Source organism: Natator depressus, chromosome 23 (genome assembly GCF_965152275.1).
Source record: "Natator depressus isolate rNatDep1 chromosome 23, rNatDep2.hap1, whole genome shotgun sequence".
Lineage (NCBI taxonomy): Eukaryota > Metazoa > Chordata > Testudines > Cheloniidae > Natator > Natator depressus.
In genome coordinates, this window is record NC_134256.1 from 1,685,830 (window position 1) to 1,699,664 (window position 13,835).

Here is a 13,835-nt window from a genome sequence, read left to right on the forward strand (position 1 = left end):
CTGCTGGCCAACGATGGCTGGCTCTTTAATAAAAGAAGATCATTTGTACCACAGCGTCTCCTAGACCCAAGCTCGGGGTCGCCATTGGGCCGGGGAGCGAGAACAGCTTTGGACCCAGCTTTGTTCGTACTCCTGAATTAAACAAAGTGTCTGAGCAGGAATCCCCTGCTGCCTCAGAAAGGGAAGGGGTCCTGCCGTGAAGAAACAATGACCAGCCCTCACAGCCGTCCTGTGCCTTGTTGGACCCAGGTCGCACTGTGTGCTCAGTGCAGGTCATTTCACGTCGATCTGCTGGCTGGCCCATTTGTTCAGACCATCTTCCACCCCGCCGGTCCCGGAGCTGCTGAGACCTGGGGCCAGCAACGGCTAGGTCGGAGCCACTTGTTCTGCAGGGGAAGCGCAGGCCTCCTCTCCCCAGGGGTTTCAAACTGGATCAAACTGAGTTAATCGGGGTGAAAATGCTTGTGTACATGCGGTGTAACCCATCCCTGCACACTCGCTCCGCGCCCTTGCAACGTGGATGAGGTTTGCTTCAGATTGGAATCGCTGGGGCTTGGAAGTAACCTGAGCAAAAATTGTTTCTGAGGGTAAATTCTGCTGCCTGGTAAATAGGTGTAAAGCAGGAGTAGCGGTACTGAAGTCAGTGCCCATGTAAACCTGGTGCAAGCCAGTTCAGGATCAGGCCCAGTGGAGTTACACTGGGATAAATCACAGGCAGAATCCAGCTCAGTGCTATGAGATAGTGTCAGTTACTGTTAAGGCATGACTACACATCGCTGCCCCGCTCCGCTTTCAAAGAGCCCCCCAGTACCCCCCAGTATGGAGCCCGGGTTGCTCTTGGAGCCGGTACCCTGCCACCTCGTCTAGAAAAAACGGCCTGAGCCTTCTAAAGATGAGAGTGAAGTAAATGCTCTTTGGCATATGAGGCAGTGTTGCAAGCAGAACGCAAGTCTCCTGTTTAATCACGCAGGGGCTTGTTTATTTAAATTAATTGCAAAATTAAGCTCCCCAAATGTCCCAGATAAAGAATAACCAGACTGGGATGGGAGTCTGCCACGGGCAGTCAGAGGCAATGGAAAGAAGAAACTGGACTCTCCTTTGCACCAGGGTGGGTCAAAGCTGTACTGAAAATGATCCCTTTTTGAATTATGTTGGTAAACTTCTACCTAAAATATCCTTTGTCATTTTTGCCTTCTGTCTTTGTGCCCCTTCCCTCCCGTCATTTGACTTTTTTTCAGGTGAAGAAAAAGAGGGAAAAGATCAGACTGACAGAGAAGCCAATGAAAAAAAAGAAAGTGAAAAATGTTGGCAAAAAATATTTAAATGTCTCTAATAATTTTAGGGTTGGGGGGGGAAGAACAATGGTCTGTTTCCAACCTTGAGAAATTGAAATGGCTCCAAAATTTCCAGCGAAATTGTGTCCCCATACTTTGGCCGGCTCCAGTCTACACTAGAGAAATTGCACCCCTGAATGGCTAACATGAAGCAAGTTAATAGCCTGTGGATCTGAGTCTCCTTCTGCATTCACACCTTAGAGGGTCTTGCTTTTAGGCCCACAGACCCTGCCTTCAAACCCCATGGAATAACCCACCCACGGGGCCATCCAGTCACATCAGTTCAGCCCCCAAGGTGGTAGCTGGGGACTCCAGCTGGACAAAAATGGCAAGCAGGGTATCATCAAACCCGGCTTCCCATCAGCCTACCCCACATGGTCGATTCTTCACGGCTTGGAGACTTTACTTTGCAATTGGGTGTCTCTTCCTGCGCTCTAGCTAAACCACAAGATATGGGCTGGGTGCGGGAACCACGGGGGGGATTCTCTAGCTTTCCTACCTAGGAATCTAGTCTCAGTGGAACCCTCTAAAGACCACCCCAGTTTTTGTGCTGTGAAGAAATGCCCTTCGAAGCCCCCCTACCCCTAGATGGCTGCTAAGCTGAATTGCTCTGAGCTTCTGACAGATCTGCCCAGGACTGAAGATTAAGTAATGCAGGGTGCGGCGATCTTCCCTCTAGTTCCTACAAGGCTCGGCAACTGCTTGCTATCCTCCCCCACGGCCTCCCCACTTGGTCGCTCAGGTTCTTCAGCGAGGGACCAGGCACATCTCGTACGTGGGGGGCACGTTCCCGAACCCACTCACTTTCCGGCTGATGTCGATGTCCTCTGGGGGCAGGAGGGGTTTCAGCGAGAAGCTCTGCAGGATCGTGGTGAAGTACAGGAAGAGCTCCATGCGGGCCATGGCCTCTCCCAGGCACACACGCTTCCCTGGGAATACACAGACATAGGGGGGGCTGGATGGATAGTGTGCTTCTCCCCCACATGCCAAGGTGGGGAAACTGAGGCATGGAGCAGGGAAGGGGATTTGCCCAAGGGCGGTGGCACAGCTGGAAATGGAACCCATGAATCCTGACTCCTGGCCCTCCCCACCCTGCTCTAACCACCAGGCCCCACTCCCTTCCCAGAGCCAAGGATAGAACCCAGGAGTCCTGGCTCCCAGCCCTCCCTGCTCGAACAACTAAACCCCACTCCCCTTCCAGAGCCGGGGAGAGAACTCAGGAGTCCTGGCTCCCAGCCTTGCCTGCTCTAACCACCAGACCCCACTCCCCTCTCTGAGCTGGGGTAGAACCCAAGAGTCCAGACTCCCAGTCTAACCAGTAGACCTCACACCTTGAAGAATCGGGAATAGAACCTAGGTCTCCTGAATGTTATTCCAGTCCTTATGGATGGGTCCACACAGCTACGTGTGGACCATAGACCGGAGTTACTAGGTCAGACTTTGTGGTGGAACCGCTGCTTTGCTAGGGCTGGTCAGAGAGAGAGGGCCTGTGGCTCCCCTCTGGTAAGGAAGGCCACGGGATGCTCCTCAGCCCAGCCCCAGGGCGACAAGCTCCAGAGAGCAACGGGCGAGCATTAAAGGCCAGGAGGCAGGTTTGGTACCTGAGGAGAACGGCACGAAAGCCTTGTTCTTCTTAAAACGGCCGTTCTCATCCAGGAAATGCCCCGGGTTGAATTCTTCTGGGTTGCTGAAGTATTTCGCGTCCCGTAGGACAGAGCCCAGTAAGGGGAACACGTCAGTGCCCTGGGGAAATGGAGAAGAGGGGGCAAGAATTAAATACACCTGTATCTCTTCTAACCTCAACCTTCCACTCACCCACAGGAGATATCCCTAGAGTGCCCAGGAGAGCCGCTATTCCAGGGATCACGACGGGGCAGATCATTTTATCTCTGTCAATGGGAAATAAAGACAGTCTGGGATTCCCCTGACCCTGGTGTCCTGCGTCTCTGTAATCGTCACAGTGGTGTGAGCGGTGGGATACATACCCACACCTCCTTTGGCGAGACTGGAGGGTTCTGTAAAAGCTTGGCCCACGGCTGACGGTTGGGGCAGTTGGCCCCTTCCTCCGTAGGGCTGTTTATTCCTGTCATGCCGTTCTTGGAGGAAGTTTATGTCGCCAGAAAGGGGGACGGATGTTTGCACCCACTGTAACTTTCTATCCCCTACGAACATCTGGGGCGGTTCGGACAAACGGGGCTCAGCCCCAAACCACCTTTCCCTTTGCAAAAGCAACCCCTAAACCCGGGAGGTTTCGCGATTTCAAATCTGCCCGTTTGCCCCCCCGGCCCCGCACCTTGGGGAGGGTGTACCCCCGGAACTGGGTGTCCCGGATCACGGTGTGCGGCACCCCCATGGGCACGATATCCGTCACCCTCTGGATCTCGTGGATCACCGCGTCTGTGTAGGGCATCTTCATCCGGTCCTCGCTGGCGGGAACGCGGTCCCGGCCGATGACGTGGTCAATTTCCTGGTGCACCTTTTCTGTGGAGAGGCGGGCACAGCTCTGCGGGAGCCGCGTGGGCACCACAGCCCCCAGGCCACGTGGGAGAGCGGCAGGGGCTCACGGCACTAGAGCCCCACCAACCCCGCTGTGTGGTGGGGCTGACCTGTGGGGCTGGCTGCTGAAGCAAGTAACAGTTTAGAGTAAGAGCCGAGCGCCGGGGAGGGAGCGGCCACCTGTTGCCACCAACAGAAATTCTGGGGCAGCACAGAGCAGCGGTTGCAGATTTCGGTGGGGCTAGCTGGGTGCGGGTCAGGGGGGTGTATTTGGGGTGGCAGCAGCCGACTCTGGTTGACGGAGCCCCGACCTGCGGGCTGATCGGCCATGTCCACAGGTCGGGCGCTGGCAGTCACTGGAATCCCATTGCAAAGGGCTCAGGAATCCCAACGCCGGCTGGAACGGGGGCGTGTGACCCACACTAACCCGTCGAGCGGCTGGTCCTTTAGCAGAGGCAGCTTTCAGAGAGGAGGTCTAGGGTTCAGTTCTACATGGAGAGAACCCACCAAGGGCCTCATTAGACGCACCTTAGGGGGTCTAAACGCCGCTGCCCTCAGAAGGGTGGGAATGAACTGCCTAACTATGTGCCAGAGCCCCTACACTGCAGTTAATGGAGATTCTCTTTATCAAGTGAGAGGGCCCTGGGCAGAAGCACCTGGGATCCATCCCTGCTGCTGTCGCGGCTGGTGCAGCCAATCACAAAAGCTCTAGGTAGCCCCCAATTTCTTACCATGGAAGCTCGCGTCCCACTCACTAAACAATCCAGCCTTGTCCTTCCTTTACCTTGGACGCCCGGGTGTTTCATGAGGAGCAGGAACCCGTATCTCAGGGTGGAGCTGACGGTCTCCGTGCCAGCGAAGAACAAGTTGAGCGTGGTGAGCACCAAGTTCTTGGTGTTGAATTCGCTGTTGGGGTTTTGCTTTTCCTGGGGGAGCCGGACACAGGAAGGGGCGGTGGATAACCATCCCTGCAGGGGTCTATCGGATACCTGCGCACTGCCTCCTGACATGGACACTGCGGCAGCCCACCAGAGACGCGTCATGACAAGGAGCCGGGGTGGGCTGGCGGGTCTGTGGAACGCTTCCCGGGGGTCGGCAGAGAGCGGGCTGGGGCATCGGGTCACCTCAGAGCCAGCCTGCTACTGAACGAGCCTTTTTGAGTGTTATGGAATAACCAGAGCTCGCTTTTAGAGCTCTCCGAGGGCTTTACGAAGGCGGTAGGCGTCATCAGCCCCATTTTACAAACGGGGAAACTGAGGCACAGACTTACCCACGGGAGAGCCGGGACTTGAACCTAGGTATCCTGCGCGCTATCTGCTAGGGAACACTGCCTGGCATCTATGCTCTGCTGTTATGGTACCAGAGAAGCACCTCCAGCAGGGCCCCATAGCACAGGGCCCTGCACAGACACAGCACGAGAGAGGCTCCCTGCCCCCCAGAGCTCAGTCTGGCTAGCCAGAGGAAGGAGCAGGAGCCCCAGACGACAGCTGGGTCTGCTGAGGCCCACAGAGAGGCAGAGACTCACGCAGGGAGCCTGTGGCTGAGCTGGGATTTGAACCCATCTCCTGAGTCCCTGCCCAGGGCCACAAGCTCCCTGTGTTATTGGCAGTGTTTATTATTATCTGCTTGACTGCAGCACCAAGGAACCCAGTCACGGAGAAGGCCCCCATGGTGCCAGGTGCTGTATGTTTTACTGCTATTAGGTGTATTACAGTAGCACCACCCCAGTCCCAGACCAGGACATCATGGTGTCAGGTGCTGTACGTCCTTATTGCTATTAGGTGGATTACGGTAGCACTGCCCCAGTCCCAGACAGGTTGCCAGGTGCGGTACAAACACAGACCAAAGAGAAAGCCCCTGCCCCTCCCAAGCCAGACGGTTTACGAGCCCCCCGAGCCGGTACCTTTTCCATCTGGATGAGGAAGCAGTCAATGAAGTCCCGCGGGGCGCTGGGCTCGAGCGAGGCCTGGTTGATGGTCACCCGCTGGGCGATGAAGGCCTTGAGGTCCTCGATGAGGTGGTAGATGCGGTGGTGGCGCCCAGGCAGGTACTGCATGACGCAGGAGTACATGTCGTAGAGCTGCACGGGGGCAGAAGCCGGGTTCACCGATCGCCCGCAGCGCTGGCTGCAGCCAAGCCCCCCTCAGCAGAACCACGTCGGGGGGGGGGAGTAACCAGCCCCACCCAGACCAGCCCCTGCCTTGCCTCAACTTCCCAACACAGATCATGTCTGCAGCCGGGCCTCCCGCCCCTCCCCGAACAGGGCTGGCTGCTCCCACGCCCCCGTGGCCTTGAAAGGGGAGGGTGCATCCTCTGTGGCTTTCCAACAGCTGCTCTGCGGTTTCAGGGATCAGACGGGCGCATCGTCTGACTTCCTGCACAACTGAGACCAACCCCCCACCCCTCCCGGAGCCCGGCCCCTGGTCCGTGACGTCTGTGTCTTTTCGAAAGGCTGCCAGCCTGGGTGCCATGAGTCCCCCCCATCCATCGGTACGTCCTTGGCCGCGGGGGGGAGTTCTTTGCCCAGACCCGTCGCCGGCGGTACCTGGGCCCAGGGCGTGCTCATCTCTACAAAGCTTTCGTTGACCATGCGCAGCAGGGACAGAAACGTCTCGTCCTCGTAGTCGAAGCGGCTCCCGAAGACGACGGCGCTGATGACGTTGGAGACCGTGCGGCTCAGGAAGAAGATCGGGTCAAAGGGCAAACCTGCCCCAGACAAAAGACTTTCCCTCACCACGGTGGTCTACTGCGATTGACCCCCCCCCACTTCCTGTGACCCCGCCCCTTCTTGGGATGGAGGCAGCAAGGGTTAGGGGGCAACTCACACCTCTTGGAGCAATCCTTTCAGGCTCTCTGCAGACTCAGGCAGAAATCACAGCATTGTTTATAGCTGGGTCACATTTTCAAGCTTCTAGAAACTTTAATATTACACACACACACACAAACACACACACACACACACACTGAGATGCTGATTCCACGGGACACCCAGCGCTGACGGCGTGGGATGCCCCTTGAATTCTAGCAAAAGCATTGTGCCAGTTGATTAGCGAGTCTTCCCATCCTCAGAGAAGTTGAGGCACAAAGCAGGGGAGGGAGCGACACAGCAACAAGGGGCAGAGGCGGGAGTAGAAGCCTTGTATTCCAGGCTCCCAGACCCATGTCCAGGCCACTAGGCAGCACTGCCCCTTGGCTACCTACTGATTTGCTGGTAGTTCGTAAAATACAGCCAATTTGCAGTACAGCCCGGCTGCAAAGGAGTGAGTCTCGTTTGCTCGCGGGGCCTCGCAAAGGGGGGGTCTTGTGGGACAGGCGCGGGCTGGGGGAATGAGGGGAGCTGCGGTCTACCCCACCTATTTCGCAATCCAAAGGTATTTGTATGGGCCTCCGTCTTATCCTGGCATCTGATCACCTCACGCTCTTCAATCTGCAACAGTCACAACCCCGCCCACCCCAAGGCAGAGCTCTGTGTCCGCAGAAGCTGGGTCAATAAAAGATGGCACCTCCCCCATCTTGTCTCCCTAACCTCCCCCCACTGCCCCCAAGACAAGGTACTGCTATCAAACCCATTTTACAGCGGGGGAAACTGAGGCACAGCACCTCATCCAAGGTCACCTGGGAAGGATGCTCCCCCTGCCACTCCTGTGCGACCGGATGAGTCCCTTCCTCTCGCTCTGTGCCTCGGTTTCCCCTTCTGCAAAATGGGGAGAATCGTCCTGCCCACGGGAGGGTGAGTACCCGGGAGGTGCTCGGTTGTCATGGCGACATCAGCCCTACAAATACCGAGACCAGGAGAAAGGGTGGCTGATAAGGCGGGTGTAAAGCCGCCCCCCGGCCCTGGCCTCGGGTGCTACGAGCCAGGGAGGGCCGCAAACCCGCAGACCTCTGGTTTTCCGGAACTCCTCCAGCAGGAACTGGGCCTCCTCCTGGATCCGCTCCTCGATGGACCGCTTCCCCATGCCGAAGTTCCTCAGGATGGCGAGGGAGAACCGGCGCAGCTGCCGCCACCGCTCCCCGTTGGCCAAAGCCACCCCTGGGGACGGCGGGAGAGAGCCATGGGAGTCAGCCCTGAGAACGCCCCCTGCTCAGCCCCCCATCCCGCTCCCCGCGGCACTGCGCCCCCAGCGTCCCCATGGGGCCAGCCCTGCCTGCCAGGGGACAGCGCCCCCTGCTGCCCCGCCCTGCTCCCCACGGCACTGCGCCCCCCAGCGTCCCCATGGGGCCAGCCCTGCCTGCCAGGGGACAGCGCCCCCTGTTGCCCCCGCCCTGCTCCCTGCAGCACTGCACCCCCCTAGCACCCCCATGGGGCCAGCCCTGCCTGCCAGGGGACAGCGCCCCCAGCTGCCCCCACCCTGCTCTCTGTGGCACAGCGCCCCCTAGCACCCCCATGGGGCCAGCCCTGCCTGCCAGGGGACAGTGCCCTCTGCTGAGCCCCCCAACCTGCTCCCTGCAGCACTGCACCCCCAGCGCCCCCATGGGGCCAGCCCTGCCTGCCAGGGGACAGCGCCCCCTGCTGCCCCAACCTGCTCCCTGAGGCACTGCGCCCCCAGCACCCCCATGAGGCCAGCCCTGCCTGCCAGGGCACAGCGCCCCCTGCTGCCCCACCCTGCTCCCTGCAGCACTGCACCCCCAGCGCCCCCATGGGGCCAGCCCTGCCTGCCAGGGCACAGCGCCCCCTGCTGCCCCCGCCCTGCTCCCTGCAGCACTGCACCCCCCTAGCGCCCCCATGGGGCCAGCCCTGCCTGCCAGGGCACAGCGCCCCCTGCTGCCCCCGCCCTGCTCCCTGCAGCACTGCACCCCCCTAGCGCCCCCATGGGGCCAGCCCTGCCTGCCAGGGGACAGCGCCCTCTGCTGATTGACCCCCACGTCTCCCAGCCGACTGCCGAGCCCGGTATCAGCAGCCCCCCGCTAACACAAGACGCCGCCCACGGCGCAAAGGCGCAGAGCCCGGCTCCGCAGCTCACCGAAACCATTGAAATTCCGGTCGATGGACGCCAGCGCCCCTCTGCCGCTGAAGTCCTCGGCCTGATCCACCAGGGCCTCCTTCACCGCCTCGTGCCCGCACAGCACCACCACCCGCCGCGGGCCCAGGTGCACCGTGAACACCGGGCCGTACTTGTCCCGCAGCTGCACAGAAATCAGAGCGGAGCGGCCGTGAGAGCGCCTGGGCTGGTGCACTCTCAGGGCGGCAGAGGCGAGGGGCCGGATCCGGAGCCGGCGTAACCGCCGCGCTCCGCTGAAGTCAAGAGAGTGAGGCTGGGTCATTGCATTCAGTGGCACGGCTCCGGATTTGCACCTGTTTAGACCAGATCCCCACGGGACCCTGATTCTTGAGCGGCCATGTACACCAGTGCAAAGGGAGCGCACAAACCCCGCCGTGCGAGACCCCTCCGCTCCGACGTGCTGGGGGTGGCACGCAGCCTCTTCGTACGGCCGGTCGTGGAGAACCAAGAAATGGGGCGGGGGGGAGGGCTGGATAGATTAGTGGGTGCCCCTTTGCCTATCCCCCGCGGTGACCGAGGTCAGCCCCACACCCCATCCCACCAGAGCCCTACGCCGAGGCTCCATGGGGCACGACTTACAGCCATGAACGACTTGAAGGTCTCGTTGGTCTTCAGCTGCAGCAAGTTGCCGAGGAAGGGCAGAGGGGTCGGCCCTGGGGGCAGCTTCCCCCCCTGGTGCATTTTCTTCCAGGCCGAAAGGAGAACCAGACAGGAGAGGCAGATAGCCAGGAATATGGTCACGGCTCCGCCGAGCTCCATGGCCAGCACAGCCGGTGAATGGCCAAGAGACAGCGCCGACTTAGCTGTTATATGCAGGCTGCTCGGTAAGGGGAGACGGTGCCATTCTTGGCATCCTGAAACTCTACCAGGTAAACAGGGTTTGGTTTCAGAAGTGCCAGGGCACTAATCGGCTTGGGTGGAGGCTGTTAGGATTGCGTGAGAATCTCTCTTGTGCTTTTAACACGCTTGGCTGCAATGCACTCGGCAGAGTATCCAAAGGACGGCAGGGTCTGTATTTGTACAGCACCAGGCACGGGCGGGGCGGCGGAGAGGCAGCGTGGACTAGTGGCCAGCCCGCGGCCTGCTCTGGGGTCTGTTCTGGGCTCTGTGGCCTGGCATGTTGCAGTCACGTAGCCCTGGCTTTTGCATGGCTGTGAATGACTCCAGTCCCGGTGGCGTTACGCCAAACGACGCCCGCCGAGGATCTGCCAGAGGAGGGGCTGAATACATTGGCCCAACCGGAAGCCAGAGTGCAAATAATCGGACTCTCACGGCATCTTTATTTACTGCTCTATTCTCTTCCGCCTTGGTAAGTCCCACATCAGCCCTCAGCCCGGGTCCCGCCTGGCCCCGTTTTCCCAGGATCGCCCCTTTTTGGAGGTAGCCGCCCCGGGGAAGGTGTCCAGGTGCTCAGGGCTCTGGCAGAAGCAAGGCGGCAGGCAGGCCTGGCTCTGGCCTCTGCCCAGGGTGTGAATTTCCCCCCATGGGATTATGTAAAAGGGAATTGAGTTCAGGACTTGCATAACTATGAACGCCCCAATTCTCTCTTTGCCCTTGCGGTGAGCTCCACTTTTAACCCCTGGCTGTTTACTCATTAAACACTCGCTGCAGAAGTGTGAACCTCCGTGAACCAGAACCGGGCACCGGCTGCCAAGAGCTTGGCTGGACTTGCCCGGGGAGCCAGTTTGCAGACTGGCTGAAGGAAGCCTGGGCTGCTGACATCTCCCCTGCCCAGCGTTTGCATTCCCCTCCCGAGTGTGGGGCACCGCAGGACTTTGGCAAGATCTCGTAAACACGCTCTTCAGAAATACTCCCGCATTCTTTGCATGGCTGCGCCCCGACCCCGCACTCGAGAGGGTTCAATAGCAATCACCGTAGCCCCACAGGGGCACTGCTAGGCTTACAGACCCTTTTGTAAGGGTGTTAAAGTCCCACAAGAAATATTATCCCCGCTGAGATTGGGCCCCGTCATGCTGGTCGCTGCCTACACCCCGACTGGGATCAGGGCCCCGTCGCGCCAGGTGCTGCCCAGACCCCGACCGAGATCAGGGCCCCGTCGCGCCAGGAGCTGCCCAGACCCCGACCGAGATCAGGGCCCCGTCGCGCCAGGAGCTGCCCAGACCCCGACCAAGATCAGGGCCCCGTCGCGCCAGGTGCTGCCCAGACCCCGACCGAGATCAGGGCCCCGTCGCGCCAGGCGCTGCCCAGACCCCGACTGGGATCAGGGCCCCGTCATGCTGGGCGCTGCCCAGACCCCAACCCAAATCAGGGCCCCGTCGCGCCAGGTGCTGCCCAGACCCCGACCGAGATCAGGGCCCCGTCGTGCCAGGAGCTGCCCAGACCCCGACCGAGATCAGGGCCCCGTCGCGCCAGGTGCTGCCCGGACCCCGACCAAGATCAGGGCCCCGTCGCGCCAGGAGCTGCCCGGACCCCGGCCGAGATCAGGGCCCCGTCGCGCCAGGTGCTGCCCAGACCCCGACCTAGATCAGGGCCCCGTCGCGCCAGGAGCTGCCCAGACCCCGACCGAGATCAGGGCCCCGTCGTGCCAGGAGCTGCCCAGACCCCGACCGAGATCAGGGCCCCGTCGCGCCAGGTGCTGCCCGGACCCCGACCGAGATCAGGGCCCCGTCGCGCCAGGAGCTGCCCGGACCCCGGCCGAGATCAGGGCCCCGTCGCACCAGGTGCTGCCCAGACCCCGACCTAGATCAGGGCCCCGTCGCGCCAGGAGCTGCCCAGACCCCGACCGAGATCAGGGCCCCGTCGCGCCAGGAGCTGCCCAGACCCCGACCGAGATCAGGGCCCCGTCGCGCCAGGTGCTGCCCAGACCCCGACCGAGATCAGGGCCCCGTTGCGCCAGGTGCTGCCCAGACCCCGACCGAGATCAGGGCCCCGTCGCGCCAGGTGCTGGCCAGACCCCGACCGAGATCAGGGCCCTGTTGTGCCAGGTGCTGGCCAGATCCTGACCGAGATCAGGGCCCCATCATGCTGGGCACTGCCCGGACCCCCACCGAGATCAGGGCCCTGTCGTGCCAGGGGCTGCACAGACACAGTGAGAGGCAGCCCTTGTCCCCAAGAGGTCACCCTCTAAACACACAAGACAGAATCATCCTGATTTTACAGCTGGCGTTCCTGGGGCCCGGAAAGACAAACTAACTCTCTCAAGGTCACCCAAGGAGTCCGTGGCAGAAACTGGGAATTGCTCATCCCAGCCCAGCACCTGATTCGTTCACGCCCATGCAGCGGGTCAGTGGCAGAGCCTGAGAACCCAGGCATCCGGGCTGCCACTCCGCTAGATCCCACTCTGCAGAGCAGCCACCGGTAACAGCCCACTCTGCGAAGAGGCTCAGTTGGCCGTTTAAATCAGCTTCCCACCCAGAGAGGCTGGAAAATTCCACCGGCCGGATCCCACCATGACCCCGTACTGAGATGGAGGAAGGAAGGGCCCAGTTGCATAACGAGTCTCGAGACTGGTGTTTACCTAGCACAGGGCAGGGAGGTTTGCCAGAGCATCTGCGTGGCGCCAGCCAAGCCCCTGGCCCCAGAACAAAAGTAGGAAACCCGAGAAAAGATAAAGAAGAAAAGCCACTGAAGACTTGGATTAGCTTTGTGTAAACGAATCCGAGGCAGGTAAGGCTAAACCCTTGGAGGGGATGAGGCTAAGGAAAAGACAAATATCGCAGGTGATTAAAAAAACACGTATTCTTTCGCGGACAAAGGGCCAGATTTTGAAAGTATTTGGGCTTTGCTGCATTCCTAAATCCCCTTTGAAAAGGAGACTCAGAGTCTCTTATCTGCTAGATGTTGCCACGCCTGAAAAGCTTTAAAACCCTGGGCCATCGCAGGGTCTTGTTTGGTAGCTACCAACAATCTGCAAACACGCACCAGCCACACCCAGCGAGATAGACGGGCGTGGGGGGGGGGATGCGGGGTATGGGGACAGACAGACAGCTCGATGCATCCACCCATCCATCCCCATATCTACCTGTCGACCAACCGATCTACCGATTGATAGATGACAAACTGTGACTGTGAGAGAGAAAGCAAGCTAAGCCACGAACGAAGCGTTCTACAAGGCCTCTTCTGCAGCCACCTCATGGTTTTCTGGTCTTTAATAAGCTCGATGCTGAAATAATTACAAGCAGTAGGATGGGGGGAAATGAATGAACACAAAATAAGGAAGTGTAAAGGCAGCTTTCCTCCCCGGGGAACGTAGGGAGGGTTGCCGTCATTATAAGCCCAGCACATTGTCAGGAGAACGCCCAGTAACAGCGGAGAGCCTCATCGCGGGAACGTCTCATTGAGTCCAGCCAGGAGCGTCTGCCTAAGCAAGCATCAAGCGTTCAAAGCTCAGGCCGGGGGGCATACGACGGGGCTCCCTGCTTTCCAGCAGGGAAAACACAGCGATGAGCGGGGGTCTCCTGTTGGCAGATTTCATCCCCCTCCCCGAGAGGCGTCGCTGGGTCGAGGGAAGAATTCGTCCCCCCACCTCACGCTGTCTGCACCGGGGCTGGGATCGCTACGCTGCTCCTGCATGTGGATTGGAGCGACGCAGCCCCGGCTGTGTTCACACATGATCTCTGCTCCTGGGGCTGAAGGCGATCCCGGCCCTGGCTTTTGTTCTCGCTCACGCTGGTGTAAACAAGGATGAACTCCAAGCAATGCAGTTACGTCAGTGCCAGGCGTGGCTGGAGCGCACTGAGCTGGTGCTGTTCTCTGCCCCCCAGGGCCCATAGGGGGCGGATCGGGGGCCCGGTCAGACCACACTGCACTGTAGCTGGCCCGTGTCCCCCAGGGCCCATAGCATGAGTTAGAGCAGCCCCGAGGCTGCTCTAACTGACACCAGAGTCCATCATAGGTAACAGGAGTCTAAAGCTACTTTAAACCAAGCTCAGGGAGGGGGTAACTGAGAATCAGGCCTGATATGTTGCTGGTGCCCCTGTCAGACTGTGGTTTCTCAGCCAGATGGGGGCCCCTGCCGAGGCCTCGTCTCCTTTGGTCTCCG

The 13,835-nt window shown here is 59.8% G+C and overlaps 1 protein-coding gene across 3 annotated transcripts; it reads right to left on the reverse strand.

Moving 5' to 3' along the window:
• Positions 1-1,437: 1,437 nt before the first annotated feature.
• On the reverse strand, positions 1,438-9,592 carry LOC141976533 (cytochrome P450 2G1-like). 3 transcript variants are annotated; one of them, XM_074937538.1, is made up of 9 exons: positions 9,413-9,592; positions 8,795-8,957; positions 7,714-7,863; positions 6,418-6,536; positions 5,734-5,952; positions 4,615-4,756; positions 3,628-3,815; positions 2,936-3,077; positions 1,438-2,263 (listed from the first exon to the last, which is right to left on the reverse strand). In XM_074937538.1, the coding sequence occupies exons 1-9, from the start codon at positions 9,590-9,592 to the stop codon at positions 2,082-2,084; spliced, it is 1,485 nt and encodes a 494-aa protein (XP_074793639.1). In that variant the 3' UTR covers positions 1,438-2,081. The 3 variants fall into 3 exon arrangements, with proteins under 3 accessions (XP_074793639.1, XP_074793638.1, XP_074793640.1); XM_074937537.1 differs by having other exon boundaries at positions 5,734-5,910; positions 6,376-6,536; XM_074937539.1 differs by having other exon boundaries at positions 5,734-5,910; positions 6,376-6,536; positions 8,880-8,882; positions 9,406-9,592.
• Between the last annotated feature and the right edge of the window lie 4,243 nt (positions 9,593-13,835).